The sequence below is a fragment of the Halyomorpha halys genome, unplaced genomic scaffold, assembly GCF_000696795.3.
Source record: "Halyomorpha halys isolate HHAL.00 unplaced genomic scaffold, Hhal_1.1 Scaffold53.1, whole genome shotgun sequence".
NCBI lineage: Eukaryota > Metazoa > Arthropoda > Insecta > Hemiptera > Pentatomidae > Halyomorpha > Halyomorpha halys.
The window spans coordinates 600,430-625,264 of NW_027109243.1; the positions used below are offsets into that span (position 1 = coordinate 600,430).

The window sequence follows — 24,835 nt, forward strand, 5'->3', positions numbered from 1 at the left end:
TCCTCCTATATCACCGAAATTGCTTTCGTTTCTACTGCTGGTCATATATTTTGTTATATCCGTTTTAATTTGGAGACCTAGAGACCTCCTTGCTAGAGTTTATCGACATAGTTGTATTCAGATTTTAATTATTTCAATAAATAATTATTATTAATTATAACAAATAATTCATCATACAATTCTCATTAAAATATGCAACTGTAGTCATTTAAAATGTAAATTTTAATAAATAGGTGAAAATCACTAATGAAAAGTCAAAAAATTAAGTGATCTAGTGTGCTACACTAGAGCAATAGCTTTTTTGAAGTATTTGCTACGAAATCGTGTAAAAGTTGGGACAAAATCATTTTCTATTGTTTGATGCTCGTATGACTAGAACATTAGTCAGGCATTTTAAAAATTTATTTCAAGCCAATAAAATATCTAATTTTAAAAATACTGCGGTTGGACCTTCCTCAGAACGAACTTACGTTTAGGAAAGTTTCCTCCAATGTTGCCGATTCTCCCGACCAAAAATTATCTCCTCAGCCCCTTGAAAATACCCGTCACTTTACCCGCTCTTAGAGATTCGTACTGTCACGCTAGCATGTATAAGCCTTGACAGTGACCTAGTGTGCAGTTTCCATTAGTGTTAGTCACTACCATGGTGTAACTATTTAATAGTTGCAGTAATGTCGCACTGGGTGTGGCGTGATTGTTAATTGTACAAGTAATGTTAATGGACTAACTGTCATATGTTACCTTGACAGTAAACTACATAAATAACATATTAATTTTACCAAATGTAATGACGATTGGCGGAAAAAATATTGTTCTTATATATTTATTAAAAACCCAGGCTCCAAAAATACCTGCCATAGACACCCAAACCAATCCACAATGGGCCCCAAGAACAAATTTACCCGAGATCATAAAATTGTATCCATCCCGGATCCAAAAAATAATCAGCGCCGGGCCCCAAAAATGATTCCATCCCAAGCCCAAAATATAAATCCGATTCAGATCTACAAAAATACCCGCACTGGATCCCAAACACCATTCCACCACGCAACCCAAAAGCAAATTTACCCGAGACCTTAAAATTGTATCCGACCCGGACCCCCAAAAAATCCGCTCAAGTCTCAAAAATTGTATTCATTCCAAGCCTCAAAAACAATGTATCCCGGGCCCCCAAAATAAATATATCATGGACTTCAAATGGTCCAAAATGTTCGAAAATTCAATATCTATAATAATTTGTTAGTAATAGAAAAAGTGTATAATGATTAAGTAAAAAACTAGTTTAAGGACTAGCGTACCTAAATATATATTTATGTAGTAGGGCCGTACTACTCATTCGGCATAGTTGTTTATTACGGTAACAGGAATTCAACCTCACAACCCTGGAACGTTTGAAACCTGTCAATTCTGCATTATAGAAAAATTAGTTGGTTTAAAACACTGGGACTTTTCCAACGAACCCGTCTTAATTAACTTACGCATGATTAGGGGTTATAATCATTACATCCTAAGTGCTGCAAGTCACGCACGGCAGTTCGGTTCGACCCGTGGCAAGGGAACTACGGATGCGCTGCTGAGAGTGCGTAAGGACGTGGAGGAGAGGGCGGAGAAATATGTTATTGATAATGTTTGACATCTCTTCCGCCTTCGACAGCGTTTGGTGGCCCCGTGTACTCCAGCGGTTGCAAGAGCTCGACACCCCCTGTAATCTATATTCCCTCATAGGTAGTTACCTCAATAACAGGAGTATCAGGATCAGGGGTAACTACTACGAGGTCGAGAGAAAAGTCGAAAGAGGATGTACGCAGGGTTCGGTCCTAGGACCAGCTCTGTGGAAGCTAGTATTAGATGAGTTGCTGGGGAACTAGAGGACAAGGGGTTCCTAGCCACGGCTTACGTAGACGACCTGGCAGTCATCGTGACCAAGAACAGCAGATCCAGACTAAAGACAGAAGCGGAGAGGTGTGCCAGTCTCGTAGGAGAGAGGTGCGTGAAGAGGAAGTTGAGTATGGCAGCAGCCAAGACTCAGGCCATGCTCATAAGAGGCCCAATGGACAGGGCTCGTCCTATCACCCTGGATGTCCAAGGAGAGAGGGTGAAACCGGGTGAGGAGGTGACATATCTTGGTGTGAGGATAAGAAGAAGATTCGATGCCACTTCTCACTTGGTGTATCTAAAGGACAGGGTGACCCTGTCACTCAATGGATTAAGCAGGATAGGGGGTGCATTTTGGGGCCTCAGATACCCTGCAACGATGACCATATATAAAGGTGTGATCTTGGGAATTCTAAGGTACGCATCCCCTGCGTGGATCCGAAACCTCACGCAGACACAGAAGAGAAGACTGGCCACCATACAGAGACTGGCTCTGCTGAGGGTCACGAAGACATACAGAACGGTGTCACATGAGGCGGTGCAGGTGCTGGCCGGAGCGATGCCCCTGGACCTCATCCTCTGGGAGGATGTCCTTAAATATGAAGTTAAGAGGCTGGGACTAGAAGTACTGCCGGAGGAGCTCCGAGAGAGGATAGGTGAGACTCCAAATTTATGGAAGAAAATACTGCGAGAGGACTTAATTCAGGAGTGGAATGGATGGTGGGTACCAAGCCAGAAGGGCGCTACTTTGAGAAAACTCTTCCCTACCGTCCTTTCTAGATTGAAGGCTAAATGGGTCATCCCAGACTAGTGGGTCTCACAGATCCTAACAGGACACGGGGGGTTTCGGGGAAAGCTGCAGAGCTTTGGTAAGAACCAAGCTAGCCCTCTGAGGACTGCAGAGCTGAACTGCATGAGGCATACTGACGGATGCAGTGGACAAGGTGCAGCTCCATCAGAAAGGCGCTAAACCTAGCGCTGGGCTGCACCACAGTAAAAAAAAATGTAATAATTAAATAATTACTAAAAGAATAATAATAAAAAAAAAAGAATTGGTGATCTTTGGGAGCAGTGGCATGCGCAAACCCCAACGCACTACCCCACTGCTCCCGCACCCCGTATGCCAGAAATGGCGAGGGAGGGGGATTGAAAAAAAAAAAATAATCATTACATCAAAGCCAGTACCCATTAAGCCATCACACCACAAAACACGAGACCTTTAGTTTAAAAACCCACAACCCTGGAGTTTGTAGGTTTACCATGATCCATGGTTGTAAGGCAGATTGATTGATCAGGGTTGTGAGGAAAGCTTACTCTACATTTGTTCTTATGCAGACTCAAACAGGCGCTCATACGTAGATTTTGTTTTTCAATTGTGGTAGACAATAAGATATAAATAAAATTCATGTAATAAAGTAATGGAATTATCAAAGTCATACTTACTCAATTTGATTTTGAGTGTAATTATTTTATACAAAGTTATACATAAAGCCATTTTATATCCTCGACAATTACTCTAAAATCAGACAGTAGTCGAAAATAAGGCAATAAATCCCCGAAAATCATGTAAAAATACCCGAATCGGCAGCACTCATCTCCACTAATTTTATTTTTTCGATTTCCTCAACTAAAAAAAATACCAGTTTATTTGAGAATTAGACAATAATTTGAAAATTTTATTAATGAAGTTATTTTCCAAACCACTAATCATATAATTGTGTATAATAGTTTCTAAAATATTCTGTAATTAATTTAGGCACTCTCTCGAACAACATATCAACATTCATTACGAATTGAACTTTTTGTTTTCACTAGATTCCTTAGTGCTGATTTCATAGATTTTTGAGAAATTGGTATTTCATAACAATAAATTATAGTAAATGACCCCTGATTTAAGGTAAAACATATTAACATTGTGGAAGTTTTCAATTACCATGTTTTATGACCGAACGTCTCAAGTTATGCCGTAAATAAAAATTATACAGCGGTTGTTTTATGATTAATGATTTCGTAAAGAATGGTTATTATGGCTTTTTATGGCGTCATTCAAACTATATCTTTTGGAGTTTATACTGGGTACCAGAACACTGAAATAATAATTGAACATTTAAGAATATAATATCATTATTTTATATATTTAAGATTTACGTATGTAAATAAATATTTTTAAAAAAATATTACTCATGTGACTCAGTTAATTATCTTTCTAGAATTTTCAAGAAGCATTCAAGCATCTTAAAGAGATTTTCTTATAAACTACAAACCTGTCTAGAAAGATAACCGTATTTAAGTTAAGCCCTTCTCAGTTTTCCAACTGTTCTTCATTAAGTTCTTTTAAAGTGATCGTTATTGACAATTCATTTTCAGTTTAAATATAATAATTTTTAATAATTTACTTGGAAGCAAACATACGGATATAAATAAATTACACCAATTTAAAATAGACGAAGTGGAAAATTACCCATAATAGGTAACCTTATTGAGAAGAAGAAGGCTCTGGCTGGATAGGAGATCCAAGATGGTGGTGTTTTTCCAAATTAGAACATTCCTTTAAGGTTCCAATAGTGTTTGTTTCGATAGATTGTTTTCATGTTTCTTTATTCTAATAGGCAGTTAAGGGACAGCTAAGGCAGCAGATTACAGTTAGGATTGTTATAATATGTTGGTTCAAGAACCTGTTCAAGTAAGAACACTTATATTTTGTTATACCAAGTTTCTTCTAACTGTTCTTTACTGTAATTCTTCAATCCTTTACACATATCCCGTTATGTTATTTTCGTTTGTTTCCCATCTCTTTATTGGCTTTGATTAGTAATTATATGTAATATATTGGTGTATAGTTATTGATTTTAATTTCACCCATCTGTCATAAGTACTTTTTTTTAGTCAGTTTGTATTTCCATTTATCTAATTGCATGAGATTAGTTCTTGATGCCATTTTCTTGCTTAATACCTTATTTTATTCATAATTTTATTAATCAAAGCCATAGTTGAGATATGTTAGCCTAAACTGTCAAATATCTCTAACCTTTTCCTTAATTTTTTTTCATTTTTAATTTTGGTTTTGTAATTGTTTGCTATTACTAGTACTTTGTTTACTATTACTTTGTAGTAGTTAGTTATGTTTCATTTTATGTTATATTTAAGCATTTTTTTTTATTGTTAATGTTGAAGATGTATGTTTTTTTAAAACTTTATTTGCTTTTCTGTATTTACATATCACTTTTTTGTTTTTTAATTTTATAGGCTGCAATTTGGCATTGTTTGAACCACTATGCATACAATGATGCAATATTTCTTGCCGAAAGATTGCGAGCCGAAGGTAAATCAATGTATTATCTATTATCAGCTTAGTTTAGTTTCTAAATATGTTTCTTACTAACTAGCAATTAACATTTAATAGTTGAATCTGACGAAACGATTTGGCTCCTCGCAACTTGCTATTACCGCAGCGGAAAGCCGGCTCAGGCATATGCTATACTCAAGAATTCTACTTCTCCCCAGTGTAAATTCCTTATGGCGAAATGCTGTCTTGATTTACAAAAGTAAGTATGAGTTTTATAATATAACCTTATTTTGTTCAAATATTTCCTTTATTTGTATGGTAGGTTATTTTTTGCTTATCTGTGGTTATAGTGATGTTTAGTTTGTGGTTTTACTAATTAATTAATTCTTTAAGCTTAATCTATTCATATTTTTTGTTGGTATAATATCTTGATTATAAGGATAGATTTTTTTTGTTTTTAGAAGTTTTATTGTATTAATATATCTGTTTGGTATTATATTTAATTGAACTTAAAGTGCAGGGTTGATTTAAAAAAGTTTTTTATTTCTCTTTTATGGATCATGTAAAATTTCGTAATTGAAAAATTTGCATGTATAATTGTATAATCTTTATTGTGGGTAACAATCATATTTCAAGTGTTTATTGTATTCTCATTTCCCTGTTGTAATTAGAAAAAGTAACAGTTTAGCTCATTTCAATTGCCACCCTTGATTTTGCATACTTTTTCTCTAGTTTTTGTTATGTTATTCTCAATGACATTATAAATTTTGAACCAGATAAATAAATTAGTTAATTTCTTATACATTTATCAATTTATACCTAAAATAAATAATTGATCATATCGTTTCGATTATAGATTTTTAACTTTATATTTTGGTTCATTTAAATTAAAAACCTCTATTTTTAAATTAAAATAAACTTTTTTCATTAAATTATTTTGTTATTATTTTTATTTGTGTATCTAGTCGGGCATTTCTCTTAATCTAACCAGCTTTTTGTTGTATTTTCTTTTAAATCTATGTATTGGTTTTGTTTTGGTGGAATGTATTTGTTTGTTTGTTTTACTGTGGACTGATCTACTGCTGTGACTAGTGTTTCTCTGGTTTAATCTCACATCGCTGTCTAATGGTGGATTGATTTATCGGGTCACTGGGGAGGATCTGAGAGGGGGAATTTAGGAGAGTGAATTTTTCAATCAAATGAAATAAAAATTGTGAAATGGAATGGGCAAGAAGGGGAAAGAAAAAAAGAAATAAATTGAAATATTTGTATTTAGTGTGTAGACTGAAATTGATTGTAAAAGAAAACTGTGGGGGAAAAAAAGTGTTCTTTCTATTTCATTATATCATGTAAAAATATGTAATTTATATATGTCCGATCATGGATTGATTAGTATGCTATGTAATGTAGCAACCCGATGTATTTGGGCCGCATGAATGAATAAATCATTTCTCTATGATTTAAATTTATTTTTCAAATCTAAAAAATATAGTATGTATAGATTAATAGAAAGTCTGAAATTATTACTTCAAGATATGATTTACTGCATCAATATTCCTCTTCATTGGTGTATTACTTTACATCATGTGTTGTTTTATTTCTATTACATAATTATTTGTGATTAAACTTAGGATTTTGAATTTAATTGATAAGCTAGCTTAATTAATTTTATTTTGGAAATAATCGTGTGAATTCTTAAGTTCAAAAACTGCAACTAAATATACATATACACAAAGTGATTTAAAATGCTAATTTTCAAATATTTTCCGAGGGGAATCCCTCTTTGTCCCAAACCAAGAGTGGTGGTGGGCCATTAATGGTTCGCTTTCTGGCTTAGTTTACCCCAAACTTCTTTGTTGGGAACAAACAAACATTCCACTAATTTGGAAGGCAGAGTGCAGAATAATACATGTACCAATAGATATCAGGATTGTTAATACGTTATATTAACAATCAATCGGACATGATAGATATCTGTCAGAACATTGAGATAGAATTATAGTACAGTATAATTTCGGTAATCCGAACTTCGATACTTCTGACACTCCAGTAACCTGAACTGGCATCAAAAATGAAAAAAGTTGTTACATGTGAAAAGAACATTTTTAACTTTACGATCTTCAGGCTAGTTATTGTAATCACAGTGAAAATAGAAAGTGGAAATTTTTACAGTTTGTATATCGGGTAATCTAATTCCTATTAAAGTGTTCATAATATATTTTATTGGAATTAGAATTACATAATATCTATTGCATAAATCATTTGATTCTGTGAATCTAATTTGATTAATAGTAGAAACATGTATAATAAAAATTTTGTTGGTGAACATCTCTTATCACATTTTAAATAAATCTATAAAAACAGTATTTATTAGTTTTTTATATAATTTTTTTCTTATGAATTAACAGTCTTATAGTTTTAACAAATTAAATCATCGCTCAGCATTACTGGGGATGTAAAAGAAAACAATTTTAAGTTTTTAGACCTTCTAACTGTAAAATTTTCAATAAAATATCAGTTAATAATTAATAGTTTTTCTGGTATTTTTATGTAGTATTATTTATTAAGTGGGAGCAGTGGTAGCAGCGTTAATGTGCCTTTCTACCAACCCACAGGTTGTCAGATCAAATCCCGGTCCCACCCGTGCTTTTTTCAAGCATAAAATAATGCAAAAATTCCCTTCAACCTCCCCCCCCGGGCATTTGTGAGGCCCGTTAGCCATTTGTTAGGCACTCACAAAAAAATAGGCGTGGGAGTGACGAATCCACCCTGCAAAAAACACGTCAAGAAACGGGCGGTGCATTAGGAAATACATCGCCGAGGACTTAGAGACCTCCATGGTCTGTTGCACATTTAATAATAATAATTATTATTTATTAAATATTATGTAGCTTTTGACTCCCACCCGGGCCATTTTCCTATAATAAATATTTTCAAGTTTGCTGCCGATCATCAGGGCTTCTTATTGTTCCAAATGATTAAATTCCATTTTTCAATTATTACAGAATAAATATTTTTTAGTAGTTATAAGTAGACATCCATTTGGTCTCAACAATTTTTTTTATTTTAACACTCCAATGTTACGACCATTTTCAGGGATCTATCGTAAAAACAATTTTAATTGTAAGATCCTTGAAAATGACTGGAATGGCCGAATGGTTGGAGTGTTAAAATAAAAACATTGTTTAGACCAAATAGATGTTTTTTTGTAAGTACTAAACAAATCTGTCTCGAATAAAATTTTGCATTATATATAAATAATTCTTGGTCAGTATTACTATATGCTGAGGTACGGTATAGTACACTCCTTCAGTTTAAATCCTCGGTACATTCCTGTAACACCCATTCACGGTCATCAAACTTTTGTGTAATGCCCATCGAACCGCAGCCTTTGGCAGATCTTTCTTTATCCATACCTCTTCCCTATTGAATTCTATTCTCTCTTTCATTTGTTGCTCTAATACCCTTCAAATCTTTAACCAATACGTACCTTTAATCACCTACTGTCCATATAATTCCCTAAGAATAACAATCAAAAGCTTCGAACAAAATTGTAAATTGATGTAAAGATAGATGTAATGTAACATAAATATTATTAAATGTTTTCAATATCTATATAGAATATACAGGTATCTATTTATGTTCATACAATCATTTTTTTTCTTTCTTTTATTATCATTAGAATTTACCTTATGATTTATGATTTCTTAGAGGATTTATTTATTATTATTTTGTGGCCTTCTTATTTATTTATTCTTTTTTAATTATTTTTATACCTTTGATGTTTTCGATTTTCTTTTATACTTATAAATATGTATATAAACAATAATGGTTCTTTTTTGTTAATTATTTTTAGTTCAGTTGTGTTTGTCTCTTTTTCATTTATATTATTAGAAGTTTGTCACACTATGATTTCTAATATAACATATGGTCTTGTTTTATCTGATAAATATTTTATTATTTTACATTTCTGATAAATATTGTTTATTTATTTTTTCTTCATCAGTTTATTATTTTAGTTATATTTATGTTTTTTAAGTTCATTTTTATTTTTGTATATTTTGTATCATACTCGTAAGGCACTAATGCTTCTTGTTGATGTCTGTAATATTATTCTAAAGGGGCTGCTAGTACCAGAATAAATAAAGAATATTATTATTTATTTTGACTTTGAAAAGGCATTTGACACAACAAAAAGATATGAATGAAGTACAAGAAAAAAAAATATATATATATATATAGGGTTTCTTCATTAATATGCTATCCATTATCCAAAAATTGTCTTCAAGGAAATTCTACATAAGATTTGAATCAAATGATTCAAATAGTTTTGTGTTTATTAATGGGGTTCTCCAAAGGCTCGGTGTTTCGTCCAATTATTTTTAACATTGCTTTAATTAAACGACATTGTTAACCATATAAAACCTCTGTTCCATTTTTGATTATTTGTTTATAATATTATTTATTAGTTTCTTATTATCACTTGAATGTGAGACAAACAGTATTTTTAAGTATTGCAATAAACTTTAACATTGTGCTTCAAAATTAGGTTTTAAATTCTCTATGACTAAAACTTCTTTCTTCTGGTTTGAAAGTTTCTTAGTGTAGGAGTCATATTTAATAATTAGAATTATGTCATATTTTTACTTTACAATATTAAATTGTAGGAAGATAGTTTGGGTGGCGGTCAATAAAGGTATCAAAATAGTAAAAGAAAACTATTTATTGTTAACAAACGTTTTGACTACTTTGCAGGGCTTTGTTAGGGCTAAATGAAAAACTAGATACAAACATTGTAAGAATTGAAAAAAATATACAGAGAATATTAATATATGTTTTAAAAAAAAATAACAATTTTTAGTTTTGTTTATAAAATATTTAAAAGAAATAATTGTAATAATTTAAGGAAGGATACATAATGGAGGACTAGAATCTAGATACTACCAGGTGTGATAGAATTCTCAATACAGAACTAGAGTAATACATTGTAAAAAAATATTTGTTAGAACTAGTTATAAATATGATAAAGAGGTGGGTGTAAAAAGGTTAACAGAAGGGACAATAAATATGGTTAAGGTGAGATATAGGCAATCTACTTTATATGGTCAATTATCTTCCTCCAACACAATATTAAATGGTTATATTGTTCCACCATTTCTTTTTAACTTAGAGTCATAAGTCAAAAGTCAATCAATTAAAATTTAAAGTTATTTATTTCATAAAAATGCACCGCATTATATTTATCTTTTAACATGTCTTGTACTAAGTTGAAATATAATTTTACAGGTTGTCGGAAGCGGAAAAAGTGCTGACTGGAGATGACTTGGGGAGGAGTCGAAGTTTAGACGAGGTTGTAAAGGAGTTTGGCGATGTTGCTGCCTTTGCCCTTATGCTCATAGCTACTGTTTGCTTCTCTACCGAGAGGCTTACTAGGGGGATTGAAGCATCACGAAAGGTATCGAGTCACTCTGCTTTTATATAGCTTGTTCATATTTAGATATATTTTGTTGTATATTTTCATCATGGTATGAAGACATACTATTTTGATTAATTAAACATAATAATTGTGTAATAAATCTTCTATATTGTCCATATTCAGTGTAAGTAATCAATTTTCAATTATAATAGTATACGCTATCTGGTTCAGAAGAATAAAGACGAAACTGTTAATCATGTTGGTGGAAAGTTGTGTAGCGAATAAGCAAAAATGTGCAGTAAAAAACTCATAAAGTTATTACTAGAGACTGGATTTTTGCGTAGTGAAAACGTGCAGTAAAAAAACTCAAAATTGTGTATAAAACACCCTAATCCTCCCAAAAATCAAATGCATTATACAATTTGTTATTAAAACGAACTTGGAAAACTTATCTAATCTTATTTTAATCTTAATAAACTTGCTAAGTACTTACTACATTAGTGCCAGCAACACACACTGAAATTTAACTACTTTGATCAAAAATCTAAAATTTTGTCCTTAACTGAAAAACGAAGTGGAAGCTAATTGTATTTAATGAATTTTTATTCCTAGCCTGAAGATTCGATAACTCAGGTTAAAATTACCATAATTTTAAGATTTCGGATAATTAAGCAAGGTTCTATATAGAAAGAAGTATTTATAATACAAAGTTCTAGTATTAAAATCCAACTGCAAACGTTGGATTTGCAGTTGTTTGATATTTTCGAATTCTTAAATTCTTTATTATTTAAAAGTAATTTAATGTTTTAATTTGAAATTTAACTCAAATAGTAAAAAGTATTATGAGCTAACTTTTTGCCCCACTTTGTAATTAGTAATTACATATTTGTAAATATGTAATTAGGTTAAAAAATATAATAAAATTTAGAGACAAAATTCAATAAATGCAATAAAATTAGGACAAGGGATACAATAATGATAATAAAATATACAAAAATGTTAATTATATTTATTATTTTAATTCATTATTATATAATTTATAACACTTTTTTGCCTCTACTCAAACTTAACCTTTGTAATTATAAAATCTATTTTGAAATATCCTAATATTTAAAAAAATAGATATTTAGTTGGATTTTCTAAAGTTCAAGTCCAAAATGTTACTTTTTGTGGTCTAAAAAGTTCACAAAATCACCTTATATTATGTTTGTTAACTGTGGTAATATAGAAAGAGTGCCCGAATTTACACAGAAGATGTTTATTTTATGAGAATAGCATTCCTATCACTGCTCTTCTTGAAAGGTTAATAAAACAGAATTAAATCACTGTCAACTGAAAGCCTTATGTATAAATCAAAAGACCATAAGTAATTTTTAGCAATACTTCCCATTTTGTATTATTGTATATATTATTTGTATTTTGTATTTATCACTCTGTTTTATTGTCAGGCATTGAGACTGAACCCGTTCCTATGGAGTATGTACGAAGAATTGTGCCGACGAGGGGACCGACCAGATCCTGACAAGTCCTTCTCTACCCCATCTCTCGATTCCCTTCATCACGTTACCGGGTCTAACCCGTTCATCTCCTACGCTAATCAACAAGACCAACAAGCGAATCAAGTCTTGGAGCCCTCCCTCAAAAATATTAGGTACTTAGCATACATTTATTGATCATAGTATTTATTAGACATATTTGTTTGTTTTATATGATTACTTTTTTTTAAGATTTAAGTTTTCTGAGCTTCACTTTAGTTAAATTCTCTTTTGTAATAGGAAATCATTAGTTATTATAATTGTGAAACTATATCAAAAATCTTCTCATTCAACATCCATATTTTACTGTTGGAAAATCTTGAGGGAGAATATAATATTAGAGGCAATATTTTATGTTCATTTAAATAATTTGCTCATGTATTAGTAAAATGTCAAAATAGCATGCTCCTTGTCACCCACTGGCACAATAATATAAAGAAGAGAATAGCCGAACTACTGGAGAAGAAAAATTATACATATTTCCAAGAAGTGTATTGCGTAGAGACAGAGGGTTCTGCTAGGTTTGACATTTTGTACTGCAGAAAAGGAAGCATTAATAGTGGATCCCCTGATAATATTCGAAACAAATAATTGGTATCAGTGTCAAGATAGAGGCGGAGAAAGAGGACATTTATACAAAATGTATCCCCCAAAAAATTTTTTGAGGTTAATAATCTTCCAATTGAATGTAATTTGTTTTAAATTATCATATTGTAACACAACGTTTCAGGACCACTGTCCCATATTCATGTACTTTAACCTCATAATTATTCAAAATTTGAATTTCATAAAGAAAATCATGTCATATCTTTACACTATTCTCACTTTACTACCATTGTAGAAAAGTGGGAATAGTGTAAAGATGTGACATGATTTCCTTTATGAAATTCAAATTTTGAATAATTATGAGGTTAAAGTACACGAATATGGGACAGTGGTCCCGAAACGTTGTGCTACAATATGATTATTTAAAACAAATTACATTAAATTGGAAGTTTATTAACCTCAAAAAATTTTTATGAATTGACTTACCAGACTTCCTAAAGAGAAAATCCAGAAAATGCATTCCTTACTTACAAGAAAAGTATACAGAGGAATTTGGGGAAAGACGATTATCGATGAATGTGCTTTGGTTAAGGGAAGTAGAGAAACAATCCCTTTTGCAATAAGGAATTTTTTTGGAGGGGGGAGATGTTGAAAATAATCAGTTTCAATGCATGGCGGAAACCATTATTCTGGACTCGCTGGAAATTCTATACCATCATTTATATTAGACCTTAGTTGGGTATTGTCTACTCTATGAGTCGAAGAGGGAAAAAACAATAAATAAATAAACTAAAAAAAAAAATTATTCAACTAGTCACTACTAATTCTCCCTCATTCCTTTTAATATTGTCTATTGAAATGTTAGGTATGCTGTGTATTGGCAACTCAACACAGTTGAGCAGCCGCTTGCAATTTTTTTTTTTTAGTTCCTAGTTAAATCTGCAGTTTGTTAATTAGATTATATTACTAGAAGGATAAGTTGTTAAAATTTGATTGATAAGTAATTATTCATGTTCCTATTCTACTAAAAGTTTCGGGAAGATTATTGATTGCTGCAACAGTATACCATTTTAAATCTTAGAATATTATTTAATAGTCTGGAAGCGAAACTTATTAATCACAAACCTTCTTCTTTCTCATTCTCCTTGAGTGCCTTTCAGTGTGGAAGAGCCTCTAACCACTTGGTCCACACATCTCAGTCTCTGGCAAGCATCTTCATCTGAGTCAGTGCTCTCTTTCCAGACCTAGTCATTGGATATGCTCCATACAGCTCCTTCTAGGTCTGCTTTGTGGTCTTCTACCAGTCGGCCTCACCTCCATACATTTTCTTGGCACTCTTGTCTTCCTCCATACATTTTCTTGGCACTATTGTCTTCCCCCATTCTACAGACGTGTCCATATCATCAGAGCTGTCGGTGTTCAATCACTGATTGTACTGAGGGGACCTTCTATCCTAGGCCATTAGGACGTTTATGACTGGGCCAATCACCCGCCAGGAAGTAACGATACCATTCATAGAAATCATATTAGCCTCAGAACTGGACTGACTAAAGACTGATCGGAAACGACATGGCAGGAAAAAGGACTTTAGAATAGGAACATGGAACATAAAAACTATCACAGGAAATCACAAACCTTCAATTTTTTTTTTTTATCTTTTTGTTTACTTGCTAACCGAGAGCTCTGATGAAGCCCTGATATATAATAAATCATTTTTCAGAGATGGGCAAAAATTAGCTATAGTTGAAACTAATAGCTAAAATAGCCTTGGGAACGACCCTTATTCATGAATGATCCATTGATAAATAAAACCTAAAAGCTAAAATGGCACATAAAAAAGAAGTATTTTGTCTTCGACCTTCCCTATAGATTGTACCTTAGCTGGAGACCTCCACAAGCAATTGACGGCGATGAACTTGGCTTACTGTGGAAGAAAACCATTACCAAACAGTTAAAGTACTTGCAGCACAACTGAATATAAGTGTATCGACCAGTTTCTCGGCACTTATCGACCCTTGGATAAGTAAAAAAGGCAATTAGTACAAGTCTTGGATTTGTGGCTAGTGACAAATGTGTAGATCCTAGCATTATTTCGGTCCTTGCTGTGGTGGATTGGAAAAGTTGTCTGAGGGGTCCGGCAAATAGTATCCATGGAAATTTTAGCAATTAGTTTCAACTATAGCTAATTTTCCCCAACTCTGTCATTTTTGTTCTATTTTGACCTTCACCCATATTCCTTTATCATACAATTTAATATGTTCTTTAAAAAAAAAAACCATATAATAAATCATCCTTGCTTCCTATTAGTTCGTGTAAATTACTTTCTAGTTTATTATTTTATCTGATATACAATAAACATAAGTCAGTATACATGGTATATTTCTTCTTTGGATTTGTTAATTATTTTTTATCATTTTAAGTTACTTATTATTAGTCAAATTATAACAATTTTTTTTCAGTACACCAATGCAGATTGTAAACATGTCTGCGCTATGTATGTCGGGAGTTCGAGCTCTCAGTCCCGATGTGACACCACTCGCTCCCACTAGGATCAAACGCACACTGCGCTGTAACCCTGTATTTACAAATAATTATTCCCCTATCACTCCAAGGTTTGTTATTGTTATTTGCTTTTTCTTTTTCTAGATTATTTTCGTTCATTGATTCATTTATTTGAATTCATTGTTAAAAATATGACTATTAAATTAAATAGTAATTAAGGTTACATCTTTTATTTGTCTTTCTTTGTTGAGGAGAGAGGTAAAAAAAAAAAAAAGAAAAAAAGTTAATTGAAATTCAATAAATTAAAAAATACTTGAGATCATTTGTTAAACTTAAAACTATTCATAAATTGAAAAAAGTAATAATAATTATTATTAAACAAAATATACATTTAAATCCAATAAATTTTAAAATAAAACATTTTTTCTAGAGAATTATGAAAAATGATTAGATTGTTCAGTAAATATAAAATGAACTTCACACCATTCATAAATTTTAAAATTATTCTTGCAATCATTAGTATGTTGATAAATTATCTGTATTTGTTATTAATTGGTTATTATTATTTATTTTTTTTACAGTTTTGGAGTAATTCCTTTAGCTTTAGATTATTTAAGCGACTGTGACTCAATTTCTTCTCCGATAAACACCCTCACAGAGGCGAACGACCAGAAAGTTCTAGCAAAGAGGGTTTGTATAATTTTATTATTTATATTATTATTTTATTAACAGTTATACATTTATGTAGCATATCTTACCCAATCCTCAATTTGATATTTCTGTTTTATATATAATTTAAGTAAGTCTGTACATGTTAAAAATGAACTGTATGTTTGTTTCTATCTAAGAAATAATAATTTATCCTTACTTGAGTAGCTTAGTTACAAACATAGCAAAGTCCATTTTTAAGTCCATTTTTTTAAGGAAATAAGTGAAATAATATATCCATGATTTGCTTTCATCCTCTGTGTCATAATAAAGTTGTTTCGTTAAAAATTTGGCCAGAAACGTGTTTGAATATGAATATTTTATAAATAAGTTTTCTAGCTATAGCTAGAACCAATCACAGCACATTATTTGGACCATATAACCATGAAGAACTTGACTGCTCCTTTTTAGTTTGTTTTGAGGTTTATGGCTTAAAACCTTTAGGTCATCAAAGCCTCTCATCGAGTTTTTAATGTTTTCTGTTTGAGCTTTTATATTAAATAAATAATTAATGACATTTTTATTTAATAATATGCAATACTTACATTTTTATGAAACTATGTGGTTAAATAGCAGCTGTTTGGTTCATTCGGTTTTACTTTTATTTTAGGTTAAAAAGAATTGCTCTGACGATTGTTCTAACCTAATTCCCAAAATCACAAGACAGCCCAGACTCTCAAGATTAACAAACCTGGTAAGAAGTTGTCATCGATAGCTGGCCATACACGATTAGGTTTCTTAGATGGGTCGAATGTGTAGGTTTCTTGATCTGCTAGTTTTTCTGCAGATTGGACTGACAGATTTCTAGCCTGTTGTAATTGGCTACATCGCTATTTCAATCAAATTTACTTTTTTAAATCCATCAGCAATTATGTATGTAGTAAATCTGTTGAATAGTTATTTGAGTAGATCACCAGACCCAATGATACTATCATGCATGTTTGGTTGTATAGAGAGAAGGATTACAGGTTTCAATGTTAGTATGGATAACTAGCTAAACATTTCAAGACAATACTCCATCTCCAGGAAAGTATATTATGCTGTTTCCTATAAATCTATATAAGAATATTGCTTCAACATATTGGTGTTTTGCATGGTAAATGCTAATTTTCACTTCTACTCATTTTGATTCAGCTTATAGTATCCTATGTTTATCTGTATTTTTTTAAAATCATGTTATTCAAAATGTGGTTGATATTTCAGAGTAGGCTTGTAATATTATAGTAATTTAGGAATTACTTTCAGTAGTTTCATACTTGCAGATAAGTAATTACCAATAAATATTATTATATTTAAAGGTTAAATATATAAACAAGAAAAAATACTGAATAAATTAAATGTATATTTCCATCAACCATCATATATAAACCAATAATCATTTTCATATAGTTTTTTGAATGAAAGATAAAAAAATTAACATTACTTAAAACGCAAATAATAAATATATACACACTGAATTTTAGAAATTAAATTAAATTATTATTATTAAAAGATTTATCTATGAAATTATTTACTACAGATTTTAGTGGCAATTTCATTTTTTTTTAAAAAATAGTTTTTATACTCAGAATTGAGCTTGGGATCCCTGACTGCCCGGTGCAGGTCATCGAGTGAGGTCCGTCGATTTTGTCTTCGTGATATAGAGTTCTATGGACTGTACTGCGATGTCCTACTGTGGGCTGAGCGGTAAATGCATCAACCATAAAAATCTATTGAGCCCACGTCAAATGTGTAGTGCTGATGAGATGGCGGCTGACTCACTGGTGGGACTTAGTTCAAGTGCCTAGCCTTAAGCCGTACTTCATGTATTGTATACAAGCTTAATTCCTACTCTCAAATTATATTCAATATAACAAATAAGAAATATTTATCTGCGTACGTAACATGTAAATATATACAGTCGTTACAATAAATGATAATTTAGATTATAATTACAAATGACAAAAAAAGCAGTGATAATGATTAATTCTCTACTATGGAGCCACAATATATTAATAAAAGTGATACGTAAAGCATTATTGGAAAGTATTAATGTTGTATGCATCAGAGATATGGCCCCTCAAAAGGACTCCAATCGGAAGAAATTCCAATCGGTAGTAATAGACTTTTGGAGGGAAGCAACAAGAACATTACTAAAGCTATCTCAAATCAACATTGCCTTTTTGAAGGAAAGAATTACAGAAAAAAAAAAAAAAAAAAACTGGCTCAGATATAAACATTTATTTAGAGAGGCCAACTATAGAAAACATAAACATATAATAAAATAAAAGAGTTAATATTAAATAATGAATATAAGCCAAAATAAAAGGCCTTTTAGACAAAAATAAAATTAGTAAAACGAATTATGATAAGAGAAACAAATTTACAAAATAATAGACATATATAAAATATAATATTGGATGATGGTCTTGAAGATAACAACAAGGTGCAGCTCCATCAGTAATGTGCTAAACGTAGTGCTGGGCTCCACCACAGTAAACAATTTAATAAGACTAAAAAAAAAAATTGATCTTTAGAAGAAGTGGCATGCGCAAACCCTAGCGCACTACCCCGCTGCTCCCGCACCCCATATGCCAGAAATGGTAAGGGAGGGGGATTTAAAAAAAAAATAAATAAATAAAAAGGTCCTGATGAAGATAAGATGATTCACTCCGATAGGTCAGAGGAAGATATTTTGCTGTAAATATGTGTAAGTTATTGCTTCGTAGTTATAAATTCCGCAGCAACTCTCAAATTGGTCAAAAGTTGGTGGGCCCACATCTGTACTGGCACTTTTATGCAATCAGCAATTAATTTTTTATTACAATAATTACCCAAATGGTATTTATAAACGCAATGGATTGTATTATATTCACAATATCAAAACCAAAATTAAATGTTTAAGCACAACATAACTCAGACAGAATATGAATATAAACAGAGAGGATATGATAACAAAATCAAACCTAATGACTACTAAATGACCACTAACCAGCTGATTTAAAAGCTGTATATTGTTGGCCCTTTGTGGTGCCAGATTCGTGACACCAACCAAATAATCCTCACTGACTGTTATTCCTGCTTTACAATACAAAGTATAAATATATATGTTTCTTTCAAAATAAAAATAAACTTCTAAACAAGTAATACAAATAAAAATAAAAATGTAATTAAATTAAATACTAATACTGTTTACAAATTAATTGTTGAACTTAACGTGAACAAATTTCAAAAATTTAACGGGTCAAAAACACAGTTTAAAGGGAGTAAGAAAGAATAATCTAGAGCTGTTAAGGGGAAGAAGATTCGAACTTAGGACAACTGGGGATGAATGGTAACATTCCAAGGATGGTGCTGGATTGAGAGGCTGAAGATAAGGGAGTAAGAACTGTCTTATGGAATGGCAGAGAGCATGCTTGGCAGGGAATGAACTGAGGACACAATGGACCTGAGGAAATTTTAATAGTGAAGAAATACCATGAAGACAGCCACATCTAGTTACTGGTTACATAATGATCATGTCCAATTCTGTTTTATAAATAAAATTTTATTTAAATTTTAATTGCTTGCATGTTAGTATCAAAAAAATAAATAAACGTTTATACATTTTCTGTAGATAACGGTTTTTGCGATCTCCTAAAAAAGTTTGCATTGTGGACCTGGTCGTGTTTGTAATCTAGCTACTCATTTATATTTATATATTCTTTCTTATTTTAGATATATGTTAGCAATAATTGAAAAACAAACAATAAAGTCAGACAGTACTTTTTTTTATTGGTAGTAATAGTAATCTAATTATTAAATTAAAGGAAATTGAGCCTGAATTGATATGTCGACAGCTTCTGCGTAAGGAAAGTAGTCCTCTTCAACAGACCAAGGCTGCTAATACTCCGTTAGCTGGTGTGGTGGCACCACCATCCCTACATGTTCAGCCTAATGTTAGACGATCTTCTCGCCTATTTACAAGTTCCTATAATGTAAAGGTAGCTATAAGTTTTTATTTACGTCAAACCTATGTTTCTTTTGTATCTTGATTTCATAATACTACTTCTATTTAATTTCTTCTTCAATTTCTTTCTTCTGTAACAAATTGAAATCCCCAGACAACTGAAAAAGACAAAACCTGATATTATTATTTACCTCTCATTCTTTATTGATTATTTTAGTGTTAAAAAGTTTATTTTTTTGTTTCTAATCAAAGGAAAATACTAAATCACCATCTCGTAAGTTCGCAACGCCTAAATCACCCTCGAGGAAAACAAAATCTCGCCTGGTGAAACAAGCTCTCGCTAAAAACTTTGAAAATAATGAAAAGAACAGAGCGGAGAGCCCTGTCGGTCAGGTGATAGGATCAGGAAGGACCACTTCAGAATATGCCCTTAATCTTCAGAGGGACTCTTTAGGTAAGTTCTCCTTTTTTATATAAACTTATGTTTTATTTATGGTGTAGTTCATCAGGCTTACAATTCTGACTGCCAAATCTGTATAATATTATGATTTAAAAGGAAATACCAAAGAAGTTGGTAAATCCAGTATGAATGTGCATGACCGAAACAATTTATTGAGTTCTGATTGGTAATTATTATTCCAAAAAGTTTGAGATTCATTCGGGCTTAAAACAAGGCGATTATCTTTAACCTGTTTTATATAATTTAGCATTAGAATATGTCATTAAAAATGTGATGCATACCAAAAAGGATTTAATGCTTAAGTATAGTGATGGTTGTGGTACTGTTAGGGAAAGGCCTAGAATACAATAAAACTAAATACAACTCCATTGATAGAAGCTAGGTCTTAAAATATATGGTGAGCTGCAGAATCGGCGACAATTTTGGTGATATGGATATAGGAGTAAATTTTATTTGTACAGTTAGAGAGGTCTAAATATTTAGGGTCTATGGTAATTAGAAAAATCGGAACTGATGAGGGATTGAATTAATGCTTCATATTTTTAAGTTTTTAAATTGCTTACTTCTTCTGCGTTCAATCGTTAGATGGCCAGGTCAGTGATTTCTTCCTTAGTGGGAAGTTAGTGCATCGAGTTCTATTTTTCATCTGCTTCATGTGAGCGATGGGACTATTTGCACCTTGCGGTTGAACTGCTCTGTCTTGAGTGGTCTTTGAAGGGTGAGGTCCCATAGCAGTTCTACAACCGTACCACTGGTCTCCAACTCTGTCAATACTGTCTTTGGTCTCATGCCAGTACTGGTAAAGCTGCTGCCCATTACTAAGAATGGTTTTTTAATGACCTCCTGGTCTAGTTTTGCCGTGTTTAGCAAAAGCAGGGCTATCAGGCAGAGTGAGAATTAAGCTGCACTTGGACGGCCTTTGGAAGAGTGTCCGTGGAGGTTTCCCTCCCCACAACACTTCGGCTCCAATTGCTTACACTTCACACTTTTCCAGAAACTTAAAAGTTAGAATTTACAAAAATATTATCTCTTATATAGATGTTAAACATGGCCTCTTACACTAAAGGAGGAACAGCGCGCCTTAAGGTTTTTGGAAATTAAGTGTTACTTAAAATATTTGGTCCAGATAAGGATGAGTTAACTGGACAGTTTAGAAGGCTACCCAATGCCAAGTTGCGCCCACTGCTCCCAGTAAATACAATTCACGTTATAGCATTGAAGTGAATAAGATGGGTGTGTAAGGCTGTAGGGCTTAGTAACAAATGGATCCCTAAGAAGTCAATACCTTGTAATATTTTTAAATTTATTTAAATTAAAAAAAAGAAATTTTTAGTTTTCATTATTCTCAGATCTAAAATACACCTTTTAAGATAACAAGGTTAAATGGAAAGATTAATTATTAAATAGATATAAGGATTTTCTTTAAATTATATATATATAATTTATATATATCAATACTGATGACGTCAAGACTGATGAGGAAGATTTTAGGTTTGGACAGGCAGATTTATGTAGACTGCACTTTGTGGTTATTTGTATTGAACCTTCGGGTTCACTAAGCCTTTATAATCAAAGATTGACAAAAATTAGCTACAGCTAAAGTTGCCATGGATACGACCCTTATTCATGAATGAACCATTGATAAATATTGTATCCATGACAATATTAGCTATTAGTTTATAGTTGCCCGACTCTGTATATAATTATACATTTTTAATCATACTTATTTGTATTGGTTTTTTTTTTTTTTTGCACACTCCAGAGGGCCTGTTGAAGCTGTTAAGGGACATAGGGACTGGCTACCTGTACCTGTCCCAGTACGAGTGCCAAAAAGCCATTGATGCTCTACGCAAGTTACCAGAGCACCATTACAACACGGGTTGGGTGCTCTGTTTAGTCGGCAGGGCCTATTTTGAAATTAACAAGTACGATGAAACGCAAAGGTATGTTTAACTGTTTTGTCTCATTTCTATAGTGCATTATATCAAATATCATTGATTATGGCCTATCATTTAGTTTAAAAGTTATATTATATAGGCCTGTTCAAAATAATTTTTTTTTAAAATATTTTTTATTTAATCCTATTTGTTTAATGTTTATTATATGATCTTTGAAGTTATTTCATGATTAGCAAAAAAATTAGTCCTGAAATGAATATTTTATCAAATAATTTCTTTTGAATTCATAATGTTCACAACAAGAAGTTAATTTAAGTTCATTTTTAACAGACAAATTTAAATGTCGTCACGACAGCAACTGTCATATTGTCTACAATATGACAGTTGCTGCGACAATATGGTTGTAACTTATCACCGTGTAAATTGGTTTTAACATGTCAGTAAAAACGGAATATATGTTAAATAATCTCAATAATTGTAAATACTGTCATGATGGTAACTATCACACAGTTTACACTTTTCTGAAGTAATTTTTGATTCATTTAATAACTGCATTATATAAATAACACCTAAGTCTAATGTTATACCGATCTAACTCTTGATGATCAGAAATGAATCATTCAATGAGCAGAGAAGATGGTCTGGGAGTGCGGTCAGTGAAAATACACATTTAAACAAAACTTATTTATTTGTGCCGACATTTCGACCTAAATTTCAAGCCTTCATCGGGCTGAAAAACAAAACGAGATAACAACCATAGCTCAGAGAAATATAAAAGAAAATAATAATAAACCAACTTGGAAATATTCGTAACAATAAATTAAGTAGATAGCGGTTGAACTAATAGAAGATAAAATATAATATTGTAAAGGTAAGAATCATACAAAAGAAATGATAAAGATTTAAAACAGGCAGTATTCAAGTAAATAAAGCAATAAACAATGAAATGAAACGGAAGAAAATATACATGATGAGTAATGGAATTAACATAATAAAATATGTTAACAATGTTTAAAAATAATGAAAAACAATTTAAATCAACATAATGAAAATTATGAAAGAAAACAATGTACATGATAATAATGGATAAGAAAGAAAATGGAATATATGTTACAATGGATAAAAGATACACAGTAATATAGATGAGTATAAAAATAATAAGCTAAAATAAATATAGAATAATAACCGCTAATAATCTCCTTTAAAAAAAAAAAAAATGTATATTAAAGTATCTACTATGTTTATACACCTTGTGTATTTTTTAAAAAAATATTTTTTGTTATCTCTTTTAAAGAATGTATTTAAAACATTAATGTATTGTTCTAAAAATGTTTAATAACCGTATCTTAGTTAAAGTTATTATAAAAAAAATTAATAGTTTAAATTAAATTAAACTGAAAATATTTTTATGTTGTATTAGGATATTTGAGAGGGTTTGTAAGTTGGAGCCAGAAAGGACTACTGCGATGGAAATTCATTCAACAGCGCTATGGCACCTTCAAAAAGAGGCCGCGCTTTCGCAGCTGGCAGCCGATTTGGTCGCACTGGACAAGCATTGTCCTCAAACTTGGTGCGCAGTTGGTAATTGTCATTCTCTCCAAAAGGAGCACGACCTTGCCATAAAGTTCTTCCAAAGGGCTGTACAGGTTAGCACGTGATAATTATGTATTTAATTAGAATAAAAATCATCAGCAATTATTATTTATTTGTATTGTAAACGTATTTTTACAATTCTTTTAATTCTTAAAGTGTTTATAAAGAAATCTAGATCTTAGTGAAATGTCTAAAACAAAAATTTAACTGGTTTCAAATTGGTAAGTTTCTAAACTCAACACTAATTAATTCCGTCAATGGAATCGACCTATGGATTAAATTCAACAGTGTTTTATGTTGAGATTTGAGAAGTGTCTGATTCATACAGAAGGTTATCACTTCTGGATGGTGGCAGACATAATAAGTTTTATAAAAAATAATGATGGATTTTAAGGAAATTGTCGTAGAGCACAAAGGTAAGCTATGTCTAGTTACGGGTGGCTGTCAAAACGGTACAACCAAATAGCAAAGAAAACTATGTAATAGTAACCCTCATTGGTTACTAGTAAATAGTTTTGTTGTAGTTTTTTTGACTGCAATCAGGACCCAGGACCCTCTTCCTACAGTCAATTAAATACAACCAACTAATAACCTTCCAATTTCTTGCTGCCGTGATAAGAAATTTTATAATTAAGAGAACCCTTAGGCTTAAAAATGAAAAAAAAAAAGAAGAAAAAAAAATAAAGGTTAAAAGATGCTTTGAGTGGGGTCAAAGAAAAACTCAAATAATAATATTCTTTATTTATTCTGGGATTGATCCCTTTAGAATAATATACAGGCATCAGAATTTAGGCTTTAGAGCAAAATACAAAATAAAAATGAAATTTTAAAACGTCATAATATAATAAAATAATGAATTTGAAAAGATAAAAATGAGCAACAATAATTAACAGAATATTGTAATATGCTCTTTTTGAGTAAATAGTATATTTTTGATGTATAAAGGGTTTTGATATGTTTTATTTTATGTATAATACTAATATTGCTATTTGTTATTTTAAATTATAAAGCAAGCTAACCAGTTTTCTTTGTCTAAAAGAAATACGTTGTATTCCAAACAAAGCCAAGAGGGCGGTACGTATTCTTCA

General features: G+C 31.5%; 1 protein-coding gene across 2 annotated transcripts in view; it reads left to right on the forward strand.

Moving 5' to 3' along the window:
- Positions 1-4,394: 4,394 nt before the first annotated feature.
- Positions 4,395-24,835, forward strand: part of Cdc27 (cell division cycle protein 27) — a 30,664-nt gene continuing 10,223 nt past the window's right edge. The window contains exons 1-11 of one of the 2 annotated variants that reach the window (XM_014438266.3): positions 4,395-4,558; positions 5,122-5,197; positions 5,279-5,420; positions 10,448-10,616; positions 12,026-12,228; positions 15,118-15,270; positions 15,742-15,850; positions 19,687-19,830; positions 20,049-20,250; positions 22,019-22,199; positions 23,575-23,800. In XM_014438266.3, coding sequence (XP_014293752.1) covers positions 4,535-4,558; positions 5,122-5,197; positions 5,279-5,420; positions 10,448-10,616; positions 12,026-12,228; positions 15,118-15,270; positions 15,742-15,850; positions 19,687-19,830; positions 20,049-20,250; positions 22,019-22,199; positions 23,575-23,800 — 1,629 coding nt within the window. In that variant the 5' untranslated portion in view covers positions 4,395-4,534. Of the gene's footprint in view, positions 4,559-5,121; positions 5,198-5,278; positions 5,421-10,447; positions 10,617-12,025; positions 12,229-15,117; positions 15,271-15,741; positions 15,851-19,656; positions 19,831-20,048; positions 20,251-22,018; positions 22,200-23,574; positions 23,801-24,835 lie in introns of both variants that reach the window. The other variant, XM_014438265.3, reaches the window with a different exon arrangement.